Source organism: Vulpes lagopus, chromosome 6 (assembly GCF_018345385.1).
Source record: "Vulpes lagopus strain Blue_001 chromosome 6, ASM1834538v1, whole genome shotgun sequence".
NCBI classification, from domain to species: domain Eukaryota; kingdom Metazoa; phylum Chordata; class Mammalia; order Carnivora; family Canidae; genus Vulpes; species Vulpes lagopus.
In genome coordinates, this window is record NC_054829.1 from 102,927,374 (window position 1) to 102,946,579 (window position 19,206).

Genomic DNA, 19,206 nt, shown 5'->3' on the forward strand with positions numbered 1-19,206 from the left:
AGAGGGAGAAGCAGGCCCCATGCAGGGAGCCCAACAACAGACTTGATTCTGGGACTCTAGGATCATGCCCCAGGCCAAAGGCGGCACTAAACCGCTGAGCTACCCGGGGATACCCGTAACAACAATTTTTTTTTTTTTTAAGATTTTATTTTATTTACTCATGAGAGATACAGAGTGAGAGAGAGAGAGGCAGAGGGAGAAGCAGGCTCCACGCAGGGAGCCCGATGTGGGACTCGATCCCCGGTCTCCAAGATCAGGCCCTGGGCTGCAGGCAGTGCTAAACAGCTGCGCCACTGGGGCTGCCCAACAACAAATTTTTAAAAACAGTACCCCTTTGTGCTACCAATTTTTGCTTTATTTTTTATTTCATGTTCTATTAATGTACCAAGTACTTACATCTGGAATAAATCCAATCTCATTGAGATGATTGCTCAACTCTGGATCATGGAATGCAATCATCTGTGAGAACACAGTCAGATACTCTGGAACGACAATGAAGTTTAAGACAACCAACATTTTTACACGATACTTCAAAATAAAGACATCAAATTAATAGAAATTACTGTTTTATTTACATTTTGAATGATATTTAATTTCTCCAAGAGGAAAATATACTTTAATAGGTAATTTTCTGTTTTATTAGCATTTTAATCACTACTAATTATTAAACACACCAAAATGCTGTGGCACAATTTATTTTCTACCTTCTTAACTATCAGTTCATTTCTTAAATCACAGATTATATACGTGATATTTTCCTATTAAATTCAACATACAGTTTCTCTAGCAATATTAAATCTGTATTGCATTTACTGTATATTCAGAAAGTGGAACAGATACTTAAATAAAGAACACTTTATAAGCAATCAATAGAATAATTATGCTTCAAGTTTGTTTATATATACAGAGATAGGCCTTTGTTCCAGTTCTAACATATTTTCATCTAAGGGCTCTACTTTGCGATATTTAGGATTAAGAATGAACAAGATGTTAATCGGGATATAGACATATGGGTAAGCAAAAATACATGTTGTTGATTCTAATCCTATTGTAATTCATAAAGTTCAGTTAAAATATGAGGATTATTTCCTTATTTTTTCCACTCTTTCAACAAATCACTGTTCTTGTCAATTTACTCACTGCGTTCTAATCTGAACAAGATTCTGGCAACCATCACTCAAGGAAATAATATTTTTACTACGTAAAAAGACAAAATTAACATACCTCAAGGAGCTCAACTTTTTTTTTTCTTTTTGAAATTAAAATGACTTTTTTCATTTTAAACTACAAAACCATGCCTCAGGCAATTCCCCACAGCTATGCTCTATTTTGAAAATAAAGTGAGTAGAATGCTGCCTTACTTAAATCTGATGGTTATTGTGAAGATACATAATAATAAAAGACTGAATAAATGTGACTTATATTTTGCAGTTAAGAACAGAGGACTGGGGAGTTTTCATGACTATTTAGGATTATTCTCTAGTTTATGACATAGCCAGCCTCATAATTTAGGTTTTCAGGTTCCTAGCTGAAAAGGTTTCTAGCTGTATGTTTTTCCAGATGTGCCACAAAGAGGGATATCTCAAAAGAGCAGAAAGTAGGAGTTGTAGAAATATTGGAGAATATGGTAAGAAAAATTCCAGGTTATCTGTGTCTTTCTGAAGGAAGACAGACATTCACTACTTCTCAGGGATTCCCCTGGAAATGACATGGAAGATGCTGAAGAGTTCAGAATGATGGAATGAAGCATTTGTAATGCTGAGAAGAGAAAAAAAGACTGAGGTGGGAAATTTTTAAGCTTGTTTTCAAATTCAGTTTTGTTATGTGAATAAACCGTACCTTGTTTATATTTGGTTTAAAACAGTAGTTCTTTTAAGAAAATAAGAACTATATAAAATTGCATTTTAAAACTCTGATAAATCAATCATCAAAACTGCTTTTCCTTTATCAAATAAAGGTCAATACTTGGAACTACTACTATTGCTATTTTTGAGCCATCTCCCTATTCAAATCTACACTATGGTTAGGTGTCTGTAAATATGGCTGTTATGTGGTGTCACATGATAAAGTACTTCCCATAGGTTTAAAAAAATGACAATAACTCAATGAACATTTTCTCTTAGTAATTTCAACTTCTTCTTTCAATAAAGTAGATCAAACCAATTACTTGGTGAAAATAACCTATAAAAATATTGTCTGCTTTTTTTGGTTTTAGTTTTTAAAGTACCTTATTTTTAATATTTAAAGAAATAGTACTAAATCTATGACATTCTGTTAATATAAGTTGCCTTCCCCCTCTTTTCCTCAATTAAAACTTTGCTTCTACCTGGGTGTTTTTTGTTGTTGTTGTTGTTGTTTTTAAATTTTATTTATTTATTCATGATAGTCACACAGAGAGAGACAGAGAGGCAGAGACACAGGCAGAGGGAGAAGCAGGCTCCATGCAGGGAGCCCGATGTGGGACTCGATCACGGGTCTCCAGGATCGCACCCCGGGCCAAAAGCAGGCGCCAAACCGCTGCGCCACCCAGGGATCCCTACCTGGGTGTTTTATGTAAGGGATGAATTACTGAATTCTACTCCTGAACCTACTATTACACTGTATGTTAACTAATTGGAATTTAGAGTAGTACTTGAAAGAAAAACAACAAAAAAATAAAATTTTGCTTCTAATGAGCGTATTGTATTGTATAATTATTTACCTATAAGCAACGATACATATTTTATAAAAAGGAGCACCAAGAAGCACTAGAAAGAAAAGATGAGGCGGTGCTGTTCTCAATACCATGATAAAGCTGAATTCTGGATCTAATTTGAACTTTTACCCATGGGTGTTGGGTAAAGAATAGGTATTTGATTAATACTTTTCTTGACTTGGTGTTTATAGCAACAGAATACATTCTATCCACTGTCTCATCTTTTCTCTGAAAACAAGAAAGTTACAGTTCACATCAGCTTCAAGAGTTACAGATTGAAGTGAAAACTCAGGTCAGATCCCAATGCCCCATTGTTTAATTTTCTTTCCAATTCTAATTAGCAAAGTAAGTTTACAGTCCTAACTTACCTAGGAGCTAGAGGTACACAACATCAATAATTGTAAGCATTCAGCTATATGTTGATGAAAGCATATAGTTATTAACTTTTAAAAAGTACACTTTGTTTTACACTACAAAACCATGCCTCAGGCAATTCCCCACAGCTATGCTCTAGTTTATTAAATATCATTCTTACCTAAGCCTGATAAAAGATAATTACTATGTGGTATTATGTGGCTAAGTAAGGATGGACTGAAGAAACCTAATCCATCATGAAAACATATTCCTTGTATTCTGCCAAATATCCATAGTGGATTTATGATATATGATACGTGCTAATAATTGCATATATATGTATAAAATATACACAAATACATAAGTATTTATATAAAATATACACATAAATATGTATATACATTTATATTATTATATACTACATATCATCTCATGGAAATATGAGTCATAAGGCTGGCAAAAGTTTTGGTTGCTCAGGACAAACTTTGGAATGAGATATACTATGGTTTGTTTTATTTGGAAAAAAATTTTTTAAGGTAGGATATAGTAGAACTGATGAAGTCAGCACTAGGTGATATTTTGAGTTATTTCAAAAATGTATTTAAAGGTTCCCTAAAGTAAATTAAAAAAAAAAGTGAAGTGTGTATGTCCTTTGATTTAGAAATCAACTTCAGAGAATTTAAGGGTAGTACAGATAAATAGACCAGTAGTCAAAATAAAACAAAGAATTTCAAGGAGAGGTACTTGGGTGTCTCAGTTGGTTAAACATCTGCCTTTGGTTCAGGTCATGATCCCAGGGTGCTGAGATCAAGCCCCACATTGGGCTCCCTGCTCAGCACGTAGCCTGCTTCTCCCTCTCCCACTGCCTGCTGCTCTCCCTGCTGTGCTCGCTTGCTCTCTCTCTCTGTCAATAAATAAGTAAAATCTTTTTTTAAAAAACAAAAAAATTTAAACATAGAGTGAGTGAACTAGCTAGATATTTAAAACAAAAATTCAAGGATATTACTGCTGACTCTTAAAATGTTCATAGAACATTCTAATTGTGATTTCTAATAATGAAGATATACATCTAGAACCATGATAATATCCCTTAAATAATATTTTCTAACAGGTGACCTATGTAAGGGTAAATGTTATGTTATTCTTTAAGAAGAAAATCAAGATATTTTTGAAAATTCCCCTTAGACTTCTTTTTTTTTTATTATTTTTTCCCCTTAGACTTCAAGTGAAGTTTAATCTTGCACTACTGCACAAAATCATGTGTAATATACATTTTTTTGTTTTAGTGAAACTTTATACCTTTTAATTTTTTGCAATGAGATATAAAATAAAAATAGTTTTTTTCCCTTTTATTCCTTCCAAATTAAAAATTCTTATACCTCTCTTTAAAACAGATTCTTAATTCATTACATACTTTTCAAATGACAGTGTAAGGATTTTGTATGACACTCATATTTTTATGCAGCTATTTATAAATAAGTCATCTGTTTGTTCTCAAAAACAATTTCAGAATATGGATACAAGATGAAATTTAGAAAGTTCCTACACATGGGAACATTACTTGATTAGTAACAAATAATCAGCATACTGTTTCACCTCCTTCTTTAGTTTTTTTGGATTTCACACAATAGACTTGACTACTGGCTGTTTTATTAACCCATTCTGGATGTTTTTACTGTAGTTCTCTTCTTTGTCCTCTGTCTTAAGGATATTTTAATCCTTTTCTGCCAAGTAAATTCCTACTTAAATTTCCAATTCATCAATACATATTCTCTCCTTAATGAAACCTTTCTAGACATATTCTCTCTTCCCTTTGCTACCAAAAAGAATAGAAAATTTGAGAAAACACAAAATTACTTCCCAACTTCATCCTCTGTGCTAATATAGTAGTATGTAATGTTTATTTCATTGACTTACAAGTATTCATTTTCGTATTTATGAGAAAATTATTAACACAAAAATAAACTTTAAATAATAGTGTAGTCTTTTAATTACAATATTAAATGTTAAAATATATTACTGATTAACAAACTAAGAGTAGTTTTGGCCTTTCTAAGTCCCTCCAAATTCATGTTGTGTACACTATGGTTTCTCTTGTACTTATATGAAACACGATCTTGTCCTGTTTATCTGTTTAATAAGCCTTTTTAAAGTGTATTTTAAAAGTCTGCAGTTAAAAAAAAATAAAAGTCTGCAGTTAAAAAGTATAAAAACTCATTTTTCTCAAGTTGGAAATTCATTATCAACATAAAATATCTGTATTATAAAACAATTACTAGAAAAAACTTTTTGGAGGTAAATAATTTCTATATTTTGAAATAGGAATCTATACAGAACTAAAAGAAAAACACATGTAATAGAAACTATGGAATATGGCCCTCTAAGAGCTAGCTAATTCATTTTATAAGTTCTGATTTAATTGCCCCCCCCCCCTTTTTTTTTTTGAGGATTCTCCAAATATCTTCATCTTTCTTAAAGTATAGGAATCTAGCTAGGTGCTGTTGCTTTAACAAAGGCCTGATAAATTTGGGAAAAGATTATTTCCAGGCTTTTGATATGAAAGTTCAGTTAATATTATGGATTCATGTTAGCTTTAAAAATAACAGCATTATTTCTGACTTTACTTAACTAAAGATTAAGGAATCACCTTTTGTGATACACAAATACTCACCTGAATATTTTCTATCTTTAATTGTTTAATTGTTTCAATTTGTTTTGGTCACTATTTGACAAGTTATTTGCATTGCATAGTCTATGAAATCTTGGTATCATCCAAAGTGCTGTTATTAAAAACCACTCATTTTGGTATTGCTGGAATCTTAAAGAGTATATGCCAATTCTATAATAAATATCACTGATAAAGGTAATAAGGAAACTATGAATAAGTATGGAACATATCTCAATAAGATATAAGATATACTCTTATAACACATAACTTCATAAATTCTCAGAAGTTGACATTACATGACTCTTGAAGTTGGATTTACTAAATTAACATAAAAGCAAAAAGCAACTTCCTTCCTATAAAACATATTTGTCTTTGGTTAGTAGTATAAAAATATCATAATTCTCTATAGATTTGGAAGAAAGACTAAACTTAATGGTCTCTTTATCGGTTTTAGTGATGGGTTATCATCATATTTTATCGGGTCACCATCATAAATGTAACTGAGTATTGTTACTTTTGACATAAGCACTTTCTTTGTAAAAAGGCAAGTAAAGACATTTGCTTACCTTGTATTACGTGTGAGTTGTCTTTCAAGAAGAAGTTATACAGGTATTTGGGGATAAAGGCAGACATACAAGCATAAGCCAAAGCTGAGAAAGAATAAGGCAAAGATATATAGCAAATTAGCCAATGGGGTAAATGACTAGAAGCCACTCAGCACACAATCCTTGAATCTACTATTAAACAAGAGTCATGTTAACAATTGATGGAAACACAAAATTAAGTGGGGAGGGGAACCCTCTGTCTTTAAAACAGAAATATTTTGGGCAACAAAAAATAACCACCCTAGTAATTTTTCAGTTTCAAATGAGAGTGGCAATCATTATCCCACAACAATAAAAACTTTTATTACCAGAAAAAAAATCTCTAAACTTCATCATCATTAATGAGCCATACAGACCTCAAGATCCTTAATTTTTGTTGATACAAACAAAAGAGTCTGAGAACTTTGGATTTAGGAACTCTAGTCATAAACTGTTCTTTGAAACACAGATCTCATTTTTTGATCAATGTGTTATAATAGACTATGCTTGACTAAACATAGCAAAATCTCTGTTCTAGATTAATGAGTATTGATGTCAGAGAAGAGTGCATTTTAAAAAATCACTCAAATAGTGAAATTATAGCTCTCTGGAATTATGCTATCTCTACTAAATTCCTGAAATCTTTGTAAATTCTGACATGAAATAGAATTTGAAAAAGATGGGAGATTTCAAGATTGAAATTTCTGGAGATTCATGATATATAGGGTAGCAGCCTCTCTATGTGATATCATTAGTGATTAGAATCAATTAAATTTAACAAAGAGTTTTTGAAAAACCTTCTATAAAAGAGGCATTATAAAAAGGGGGCAGAAAATTAAAAAACTTGCCATAAAAAAAAGCTACTAAACAAAGAAAGGGTTACTATATTAGTATATAAATAACTAAAAAACATACACAAGATACATTTCCAGAAATACAAGGTGCTGTATGCATTCAAGAGGGAGAACAAGAAAAGTCTTCATTAAGGAATGACTGAAATGATCAGCTTTGGAGATACAAGACCACTATTTGTTTCTTTATAAACTATTTAGAAAGTATACATAGACTAAAGCTAATCTCTAAAAAAGTTAAAATTTTCTCCAAAGTTTCATTAAATGGTCATCTCAGAAGATGAATTCATATTTAGATTCTCCCTAAATTTCTAGTCATTGCCGGTCACAACTGAAACTCTAGTGACAGATTAATCTTACATCCTCTAAAATGAGTCTAACATATTATTTCACAGAAATTTACAGTATCTACTATGAAGAGTCAAGAACCTTACAACAAAAACAAAAACCTTTCCTGTCTGAATAAAATATTTTGGAAAATATGTACAATGATTATTTAAATGATAAACAGGCTTACCTTCATTATTGAAATTTAAATATAGGAATGGAGCACAAAGTGAATCAAGACCTGATTACAAGGGTTTGGGGAGAAATAATTCAATAAATATAAATCAATATAAGTATATACACATACCTTATTCAGTTCCCCACATTACTTTTATATAGATTAAGCATTATAAGTATTACCCATCCAGAAATATATTACATCATTGGGTAGTGTGAAGCATAATTGATAATGACTGGTACATAGTAAATGCCCAATACAAATCAGCTATTGTTATTATCAATATTATTTTTTTTTAATTTTTTTTTAAATTTTTATTTATTTATGATAGTCAAAGAGAGAGAGAGAGAGAGAGAGAGAGAGGCAGAGACACAGGCAGAGGGAGAAGCAGGCTCCATGCACTGGGAGCCCGACGTGGGATTCGATCCCGGGTCTCCAGGATCGCGCCCTGGGCCAAAGGCAGGCGCCAAACCGCTGCGCCACCCAGGGATCCCTATTATCAATATTATTATGAGTTAAAGAGAGAAATATAGTAATCAAAAAATGTAAAATTGATAGAAGACTTAGAATATGGTCTCATCTCTGACGCTGTGTGATTTTGGCAATCATTTTAACATCTCTAAGCATATTTCCTTATCCTGGAGATGGAAATTTGTCTTACAAGTTTCTCTGAGATGATGAAAAGCAATCTTTTAGAAATTGTGAAGTAAAATACAAATATATTACATATTTCTTTTATTTAAAAAAATTTTAATAATACCTATTTCCTAGAATTTTTTTTTTAAGATTTTATTTATTTACTCATGAGAGACACAGAGAGAGAGGCAGAGACACAGGCAGAGGGAGAAGCAGGCTCCATGCAGGGAGCCCGATGCAGGACTCGATCCCGGGTCTCCAAGATCACACCCTGAGCTGAAGGTGGAGCTTTTTATTGATAACAATGCTATTCATATGTTGTCATGTTAAAGGAAGGCACATAAATCTATCTGATAATTGTTAGGAAGAAATGAAACTCTACAATGGACAAGGCTAGGAAGAATAATAGCTTCACTTTAAGTTTGGCCAGATAGATATTTAGATTTAAAAAATAAAAACTATTGTTCATAACAACAAATTAAAAAATAGAACTGGGAAGAATGGGCATCTTATTCTTGAAAATGAGAAGGGCTAAAAATCAAGGATATGGAATATCAAAATTATTTTTAAAAAAGAAGAGATAAAATGAGCATTTAGGGTGGTATCCTATTTTCTAATTCCTAATAACCGTGATAACCAAGTTATAAATCATTCAATGACAAGATTATCAATTAGCTCCAAATTATTTATGGTACAATATTATTCTATAATGTACATAAGGAATAAAAAAGTATCCCCGAAGATTACAACAGCACAGAATATTCTTCCTACTTTCCTAATCAACATTATGGCAAATTGTTTAATTAAATATCATACATTTAAATGATATCCACCAGGCATTTAGACAAAATTTAAAAAAAAGTTCTTTCAAAAAATGGGTAACTTCAGTATCAACTTTCTTGAAAGCAAGGATATTTTGATATTTTGTTTCAATTTTTCAAATTGTTAGTCATGCAACATGCTCCAAATGCTTCAAAAAGAGTCTTAATAATTGGGGGTGGGGAGGAAATTACCTTGCCAATATACAAGATCAGGATGAGACACGACCCAAGCTTTTAATACACGCCTAAATTTTGCATGACCTTCTGGTGATGATAATAGTTCATCATACTGATGACACCGAGGAATGTCCACTTCAATCTGTAAAACAGTGAAACAATCAGGTAGAACTGGAATAGAGTCGTGATCTCCAATAGATGTCAAGATAAGGAAAAGGAAAGACTGTCTTGAATTTCAGAATAGAGCACTTACATAATCTTGGTGTCTGAAGATTTTAAATTTATGTTAGTCCTCTGGAAGCACCAAAAAAGTTGTACGTATACTTAAAAAAACAGACCATTTCTAATGAAAAGGTATATATTAATATAGTTTTCAAAAAACCTTCCTTTACAATCTGGTCTAAATAAAGGGAAAATTCTTCAGATAAAAAAGTACATTAGGAAAAGTTACCTGCTCTTAACTCTTAAGAAACAGTTCTGAGTCACTAACTTGTGAATAAAATAAGAGCTATGCTTACTCTAATACTATATACATATGATGGCTGCTGAGTATTCATAATAAAATTTCTATTTTCCTAAAATTTAAAGATTTGGCAGAACTATCTTAGGATGTTGAAGAAAATCTAAATCATACTTGTCTATCTGTAGGAATCGGAGTATCTTTATCAATTGCATCATACTTGGCATGAATAGCCCCCTGCAAAAAATAAGAGAAGATATATTATTATATCTAAATTGTCTAAATCACTGACTTAGACAAAATATAGTTCTTAGAAACATCTATCTTTGAAAATACAATCAATTAAAGATAGGCACATTCAAACCGAAAGCATCCTCTTGGAAAAATTCTTCATATCTTTGACAATCTGTGATGAAAGTCTGTGACATTTTGCCATTTTACTAAGGTGTCATTTGAATTGTACACACAGGAAGACAAATATGTTAAAAGAGTCACTTAGCTAACAGAGTATGCTTAGCTAATCTCCCAGCCCCCACAACACAGCACAGCCTTATTGTGCTCTATTCATTGTTATCCCATACATAGTACATTTCATGAATAAATTTAAAAAAAGGGGGGAAATTTTCCTGTTAAAGTTGGAAATAAAAACAAAAATAAAATTAAATAAAATTGTTTAAGGGAGTTCAGCACCTGGAGGAAGAGGTTTGGGATAAATTAAAGAATGAAATACCATGTGGAATCCCTAAGGGAATCATTAAGCAATTAAAAAGATAATTTACATTTTCCATTTATACCACTACGGAAGGAACAAGTGAATATACCATTTCAAATTTTGGTCATGTTGTATAGAATCAGGCATAGAACAATTCTTGATTCTCTGGTTTACTGTAATGGTAGAGAAAGAGCTAGGAATTTGGAATTTAATCTCTGATATTACACACTATTAGCAACATCTCTGACACATCTACTTTATGAGACATTTAGACAACTTGATCTTGGAAGTCCTCTTGAATTTCAGCACTTATATGGTTCTACAATTCTAATCATTACCGTATGGTAGGTATAATAGGCATTCTTATCAAGCAACCAACCAAACTCAAAGATACAGACTTTCGCCAACAAAATCAGTAATAAAGCAAGGACTTCTTTCAATAGAGAATTAAAAGGATTAAAAATTCTTGGGAGAATTCACACACACAAAGATAGGTGATATATATCCATAAGCTATCTGTAAGAGAATATAGGAAGGCAGGATGACAAACTGACAGGAAATGAATAAAAATTGGCAATTATTTGGCCCATTATTGTGATTGCTGTCACCAAAGTGTATTAATACTGCAAGTAACTCTGATAATATGAAACCTCTCCTCTTCTCACTGCCACAGATATGGTAGTATAGAAGAAAAAGGAGTTATTTCTCTTGACAGCATGGTTCTGGTAAGATACATATGCCAAAAGGCACTAAATTACATTAACAATTTTTGAATAGATTCAAATTAGATTGGAGAATTTCTTCTTATAAACAGGCAGTCCTGTTTCTAAATGAACATACTATATAAGCAGTACTATATACTTATAACTGATATATATTAAAATATTCTAATTTGGGGCGTGGGGCAAGATGGCAGAGGAGTAGGATCTCCAAGTGACCTGGCCCCACCAACTTACCTAGATAACTTTCAAATCATTCTGAAAACCTACGAATTCGACCTGAGTTTAAAAGAGAACAGCTGGAACACTACAGGGAGAAGAGTTTGTGCTTCTAACAAGATAGGAAGGTGGTTAAAGAAAATAAAGAATCAAGCGGAGGAGGGATCCCCCCACAAGGAGCTGGGCTAAGGCCTGGTGGTGAAAGCCTCCAGGACAGGAAAGCCCAGCCTGGGAGAAGTGGGAACTTTAAAAATCTGCAGTGGATTTTTCCCGGACAGAGGGGCACTTAGCAGGGAAATCAGGCAGAACCGCAGGAGGGGCAGTGGGGCCTTCAGGTTCCCAGGGTCACTAACAGAGGAAGCGCTCCCCTGGAGAGAACGCCCCACACCCTGGGGGGCTGAGCTGGGTAAAGGACTGGAGCAAGTGCCTGGTGGGGCTTCGGGAGCAGCTCAGGTGGCGGCTCAGGGCAGAGGGGGCTGCATGGCCCAGGAGCACGATGCCAGCAGCGCAGGCCCTGGATTCCAGGGCACTGGGGGACATAGCCCAGGATCCTGTGCTCCCCCCGGGAGGGCAAAGGACAGCGAGGACACTCCTGCTGCCAGGTGCCCCCAAGGTGTGCAGATCAGCGACTCCACCCCCAGAGCACCCAGGCCTGAGTAGACTAGGAGACTGTGGTAGTTACTAGGGGAGCTGACTCCAGGGCTGGAGAGCTGGCCGCTGCCAGTGGTGTTTTTCCTTCTGGTGTCACCCTGTGCCTGGGACAGAGCGGGGCCAAGAGGGAACAGGGGCCTCATGGGGTAAACAGCTCCCACTGAGCTGTGCACCTGGCAGGGGGCGGGTAGCTCCCCCAGGTACACACACCTGAGAATCAGCACAGCAGCTCCTCCCCCAGAAGAACAGCTAGAAGGACAGGGGAAGCACAAGTTCTTGATCAAGCAGTGCTGGAAGGCTCCAGGGGAAGTCGAGGGATTTACAGTATATAGGACTAGAGGATACCCCTCCTTTTTTTCTTTCCTCCTTTTTCCAGTACAACACATTTTTAGCCACTCTGCACTGAGCAAAATGACTAGAAAGAACTCACCACAAAAGAAAGAATCAGAAACTGTACTCTCTGTGACAGGGTTACAGAATTTGGATTCCATTTCGAGGTCAGAGAGCCAATTCAGAAGCACAACTATAAAGCTACTGGTGGCTCTGGAAAAACGCAAAAAGGATTCAAGAGACTTCATGACTACAGATTTTAGATATAATCAGGCCGAAATTAAAAATAGATTAAACGAGACGCAATCCAAACTGGAGGTCCTAACAACCAGGGTTAATGAGGTAGAAGAACGAGTGAGTGACACAGAAGACAAGTTGATGGCAAGGAAGGAAACTGAGGAAAAAAGAGAAAAACAATTAAAAGACTATGAGGAAAGGTTAAGGGAAATACACGACAGCCTCAGAAGCAAAAATCTACGTTTAATTGGGGTTCCAGAGGGTGCTGAGAGGGACAGAGGACCAGAAAGCATATTTGAACAAATCATAGCTGAGAAGTTCCCTATTTGGGGAGGGAAACAGGCATTCAGATCCAGGAGATAGAGAGGTCTCCCCCTAAAATTAATAAAAACCATTCAACACCTTGACATTTAATAGTGAAACTTGCAAATTCCAAAGAGAAAGTCCTTAAAGCAGCTAGAACAAGAGATCCCTAACTTAAATGGGGAGAAATATTAGATTAACAGCAGACCTCTCCACAGAGACCTGGCAGGCCAGAAAGGGCTGGCAGGATATATTCAGGGTCTTAAATGAGAAGAACATGCAGCCAAGTATACTTTATCCAGCAAGGCTCTCATTCAGAATACAAGAAGAGAAAAAGAGCTTCCAGGATAGGCAGAAACTGAAAGAATATGTGACCACCAAACCAGCTCAGCAAGAAATACTAAAGGGGGACCCTGTAAAAGAAAGAGGAAGTCCACAGAAACAATCCACAAAAACGGGGACTGAGTAGGTATTACCATGACAATAAATTCATATCTTTCAATAGTAACTCTGAACATGAATGGGCTAAATGATCCCATCAAAAGACACAGGGTATCAGACTGGATAAAAAAGCAAGACCCATCTATTTTCTGTCTACAACAGACTATTTTAGACCTAAGCACACCTCCAGCCTGAAAATGAAAGGTTGGAGAACGATTTACCATTCAAATGGTCCTCAAAAGAAAGCAGGGGTAGGGAGGAGGGGCAAGATGGCGGAAGAGTAGGGTCCCCAAATCACCTGTCTCCACCAAATTACCTAGATAATCTTTAAATCATCCTGAAAATCTACAAATTCGGCCTGAGATTTAAAGAGAGACCAGCTGGAACGCTACAGTGAGAAGAGTTCGCGCTTCTATCAGGTAGGAAGACGGGAAAAAAGAAAGAGAAAACAAAAGGCATCCAAGGGGGAGGGACCCCGCGAGGAGCCCCGGGCAGTGCCCCCAGGAAAGGAGAGCTCAGTCCCGGAGAAGCAGGAGCTGCACCAATCTTCCCGGGAGGAAAGGCGCCCGCAGGAAGTTAGAGCAGGACCCCAGGAGGGCGGGGATGCCCTTGGGCTCCCTGGGACACTAACAGACACCTGCTCGCCCAGGAGAGTGCACCATACCCTGTGGCCGAGCTCCCTAAAAGACTGCAGCGCACACCGCTGGACCCGGAGCAGCTCGGAGGGGCTCGGGCGGCGATTCTGCACGGAGGGGGCTGCGCGGCTGGGAGCAGCTCGAAGGAGGCTCCGGCAGAGGAAGAGGCTCCGCACGGAGGGGCTTCGCGGCCTGGAGCAGCTCGGGGGCGGCTCCGGCAGAGGAAGAGGCTCCCTGCGGAGAGGGCTGCACTGCCGGGAGCAGCTTGGTGGGGCTCGGGCGGCGGCACTGGGGCGGGGGCTGCATGGCTGGGAGCGCGAATCCAACAGCGCATGCCCCGGAGCACTGGGCGCCCGCACACAGCCCAGGATCCTGCCTCCCCCTTGACAGGCAGAGGCCAGGAGGGCCCAGGACAGCAATTACGCTCCTGCGTAATTGAAAGAATATGTGACCTCCAAACCAGACGGAGAGCTCCGGAGTTACTGCAGGGGCTGACTCCAGGGCTCCAGAGCTGGCCGCCACCACTGTGGTTGTTCCTCCTGAGGCCTCACGGGGTAAACAACACCCACTGAGCCCTGCACCAGGCAGGGGGCAGGGCAGCTCCCCCAAGTGCTAACACCTGAAAATCAGTACAACAGGTCCCTCCCCCAGAAGACCAGCTAGAAGGACAAGTTCCAGAAAAAGTCAAGGGACTTAAAGTATACAGAAACAGAAGATACACCCCCGTGTTTTTTTTTTTCTTTTTCATTTCTCATTGCTTCCCCCACCCTTTTTTCCCCTTTCTTTCTTTTTCTTTCTCGTTTTCTTCTTTTTTCTTTTTTCCTTTTTTCCTTTTTTTTTTTCTCTTTTCTTTCCTTCTTTCTCTCCTCTCTTTTTCTCCTTTTCCCAATGCAACTTGTTTTTGACCACTCTGCACTGAGCAAAATGACTAGAAGGAAAACCTCACCTCAAAAGAAAGAATCAGAAACAGTCCTCTCTCCCACAGAGTTACAAAATCGGGATTACAATTCAATGTCAGAAAGCCAATTCAGAAGCACTACTATACAGCTACTGGTGGCTCTAGAAAAAAGCATAAAGGACTCAAGAGACTCCATGACTGCAGAATTTAGATCCAATCAGGCAGAAATTAAAAATCAATTGAATGAGATGCATCCAAACTAGAAGTCCTAACGACGAGGCTTAACGAGGTGGAAAAACGAGTGAGTGACATAGAAGACAAGTTGATGGCAAAGAGGGAAACTGAGGAAAAAAGAGACAGACAATTAAGAGACCATGAAGACAGATTAAGGGAAATAAACGACAGCCTGAGGAAGAAAAACCTACGTTTAATTGGGGTTCCCGAGGGCACCGAAAGGGACAGAGGGCCAGAATATATATTTGAACAGATCATAGCTGAAAACTTTACTAATCTGGGAATGGAAACAGGCATTCAGATCCAGGAAAAGAGAGATACCCCCCGAAAATCAATAAAAACCGTTCAACACCTCGACATTTAATAGTGAAGCTTGCAAATTCCAGAGATAAAGAGAAGAACCTTAAAGCAGCAAGAGACAAGAAATCCCTGACTTTTATGGGGAGGAGTATTAGGGTAACAGCAGACCTCTCCACAGAGACCTGGCAGGCCAGAAAGGGCTGGCAGGATATATTCAGGGTCCTAAATGAGAAAAACATGTAACCAAGAATACTTTATCCAGCAAGGCTCTCATTCAGAATGGTAGGAGAGATAAAGAGCTTCCAAAACAGGCAGGAACTGAAAGAATATGTGACCTCCAAACCAGCTTGGCAAGAAATTTTAAGGGGGACTCTTAAAATTCCCCTTTAAGAAGAAGTTCAGTGGAACAATCCACAAAAACAAGGACTGAATAGATATCATGATGACACTAAACTCCTATCTCTCAATAGTAACTCTGAACGAGAACGGGCTTAATGACCCCATCAAAGGGCGCAGGGTTTCAGACTGGATAAAAAAGCAGGACCCATCTATTTGCTGTCTCCAAGAGACTCATTTTAGACAGAAGGACACCTACAACCTGAAAATAAAAGGTTGGAGAACCATTTACCATTCAAATGGTCCTCAAAAGAAAACAGGGGTAGCCATCCTTATATCAGATAAACTAAAATTTACCCCGAAGACTGTAGTGAGAGATGAAGAGGGACACTATCTCATACTTAAAAGATTTATCCACCAAGAGGACTTAACAATCCTCATATATATGCCCCGAATGTGGGAGCTGCCAAATATTTAAACCAATTAATAACCAGAGTGAAGAAATACTTAGATAATAATACACTTATACTTGGTGACTTCAATCTAGCGCTTTCTACACTTGATAGGTCTTCTAAGCACAACATCTCCAAAGAAACAAGAGCTTTAAATGATACACTGGACCAGATGGATTTCACAGATATCTACAGAAGTTTACATCCAAACACAACTGAATACACATTCTTCTCAAGTGCACATGGAACTTTCTCCAGAATAGACCACATACTGGGTCACAAATCTGGTCTGAACTGATACCAAAAGATTGGGATCGTCTCCTGTATATTCTCAGACCATAATGCCTTGAAATTAGAACTAAATGACAACAAGAAATTTGGAAGGATTTCAAACACGTGGAGGCTAAGGACCATCCTGCTAAAAGATGAAAGGGTCAACCAGGAAATTAAGGAAGTATTAAAAAGTTTCATGGAAACCAATGAGAATGAAGATACAACCATTCAAAATCTTTGGGATGCAGCAAAAGCAGTCCTAAGGGGGAAATACATCGCAATACAAGCATCCATTCAAAAACTGGAAAGAACTCAAATACAAAAGCTAACCTTACACATAAAGGAGCTAGAGGAAAAACAGCAGATAGACCGTACAGCCAGCAGAAGAAGAGAGTTAATTAAAATTCGAGCAGAACTCAACGAAATCGAGACCAGAAGAACTATGGAACAGTTCAACAGAACCAGGAGTTGGTTCTTTGAAAGAATTAATAAGATAGATAAACCATTAGCCAGCCTTATTAAAAAGAAGAGAGAGAAGATTCAAATTAATAAAATCATGAACGAGAAAGGAGAGATCACTACCAACACCAAGGAAATACAAACGATTTTAAAAACGTATTATGAACAGCTATATGCCAATAAATTACGCAATCTAGAAGAAATGGACACATTCCTGGAAAGCCACAAACTACCAAAACTGGAACAGGAAGAAATAGAAAACCTGAACAGCCAATAAACAGGGAGGAAATTGAAGCAGTCATCAAAAACCTCCCAAGACACAAGAGTCCAGGGCCAGATGGCTTCCCAGGGGAATTCTATCAAACGTTTAAAGAAGAAACCATACCTATTCTACTAAAGCTGTTTGGAAAGACAGAAAGAGATGGAGTACTTCCAAATTCGTTTATGACGCCAGCATCACCTTAACTCCAAAACCAGACAAAGACCCCACAAAAAAGGAGAATTACACACCAATATCCCTGATGAATACATATGCAAACATTCTCAACAGATACTAGCCAATAGGATCTAACAATACATTAAGAAAATTATTCACCATGACCAAGTGGGATTCATTCCCAGGATGCAAGGCTGGTTCAATGCTCGTAAAGCAATCAAAGTGATAGGTCATATCAACAAGAGAAAAAACTAGAACTATATGATCCTCTCATTAGATGCAGAGAAAGCATTTGACAAAATACAGTGTCCATTCCTGATCAAAACTCTTCAGAGTGTAGGGATAGAGGGAACATTCCTCGACATCTTAAAAGCCATCTACGAAAGGCCCACAGCAAATATCATTCTCAGTGGGGAAGCACTGGGAGCCTTTCCCCTAAGATCAGTAACAAGACAGGGATGTCCACTCACCACTGCTATTCAACATAGTACTGGAAGTCCTAGCTTCAGCAATCAGACAACAAAAAGACATTAAAGGCATTCAAATTAGCAAAGAAGAAGTCAAACTCTCCCTCTTTACCGATGACATGATACTCTACATAGAAAACCCAAAAGTCTCGACCCCAAGATTGCTAGAACTCATACAGCAATTTGGTAGCGTGGCAGGATACAAAATCAATGCCGAGAAATCAATGGCATTTCTATACACTAACAATAAGACTGAAGAAAGAGAAATTAAGGAATCAATCCCATTTACAATTGCACCCAAAAGCATAAGATACCTAGGAATAAACCTAACCAAAGAGGTAAAGGATCTATACCCTAAAAACTATAGAACACTTCTGAAAAAACTGAGGAAGACAAAAAGAGATGGAAAAATATTCCATGCTCATGGATTGGCAGAATTAATATTGTGAAAATGTCAATGCTACCCAGGGCAATTGACACGTTTAATGCAATCCCTATCAAAATACCATGGACTTTCTTCAGACAGAACAAAATTATTTTAAGATTTGTGTGGAATCAAAAAAGACCCCGAATAGCCAGGGGAATTTTAAAAAGGAAAACCATAGCTGGGGGCATCACAATGCCAGATTTCATGTACTACAAAGCTGTGGTCATCAAGACAGTGTGGTACTGGCACAAAAACAGACACATAGATCAATGGAACAGAATAGAGAACCCAGAAGTGGACCCTGAACTTTATGGTCAACTAATATTCGATAAAGGAGGAAAGACTATCCATTGGAAGAAAGACAGTCTCTTCAATAAATGGTGCTGGGAAAATTGGACAGCCACATGCAGAAGAATGAAACTAGACCACTCTCTTTCACAGACACAAAGATAAACTCAAAATGGATGAAAGATCTAAATGTGAGACAAGATTCCATCAAAATCCTAGAGGAGAACACAAGCAACACCCTTTTTGAACTTGGCCACAGTAACTTCTTGCAAGATACATCCACGAAGGCAAAAGAAACAAAAGCAAAAATGCACTATTGGGTCTTCAGCAAGATAAGAAGCTTTTGCACAGCAAAGGATACAGGCAACAAAACTCAAAGACAACCTACAGAATGGGAGAAGATATTTGCAAATGACGTATCAGATAAAGGGCTAGTTTCCAAGATCTATAACGAACTTCTGAAACTCAACACCAAGAAACAAACAATCCAATCATGAAATGGGCAAAAGACATGAAGAGAAATCTCACAGAGGAAGACATAGACATGGCCAACAGGCACATGAGAAAATGCTCTGCATCACTTGCCATCAGGGAAATACAAATCAAAACCACAATGAGATACCACCTCACACCAGTGA

At 37.2% G+C, this 19,206-nt stretch overlaps 1 protein-coding gene across 3 annotated transcripts in view; it reads right to left on the minus strand.

Annotated features, from left to right (window-relative positions):
* TBCK (TBC1 domain containing kinase) overlaps positions 1-19,206 on the minus strand; it is a 229,078-nt gene that overhangs the window by 124,644 nt on the left and 85,228 nt on the right. For all 3 annotated transcript variants that reach the window (XM_041758251.1, XM_041758248.1, XM_041758250.1), the window contains 5 exons: positions 9,926-9,988; positions 9,307-9,433; positions 7,670-7,720; positions 6,284-6,367; positions 397-482 (listed from right to left, as the gene is read on the minus strand). In XM_041758251.1, the coding sequence (XP_041614185.1) occupies positions 397-482; positions 6,284-6,367; positions 7,670-7,720; positions 9,307-9,433; positions 9,926-9,988 (411 nt within the window). The remainder of the gene's footprint in view (positions 1-396; positions 483-6,283; positions 6,368-7,669; positions 7,721-9,306; positions 9,434-9,925; positions 9,989-19,206) is intronic.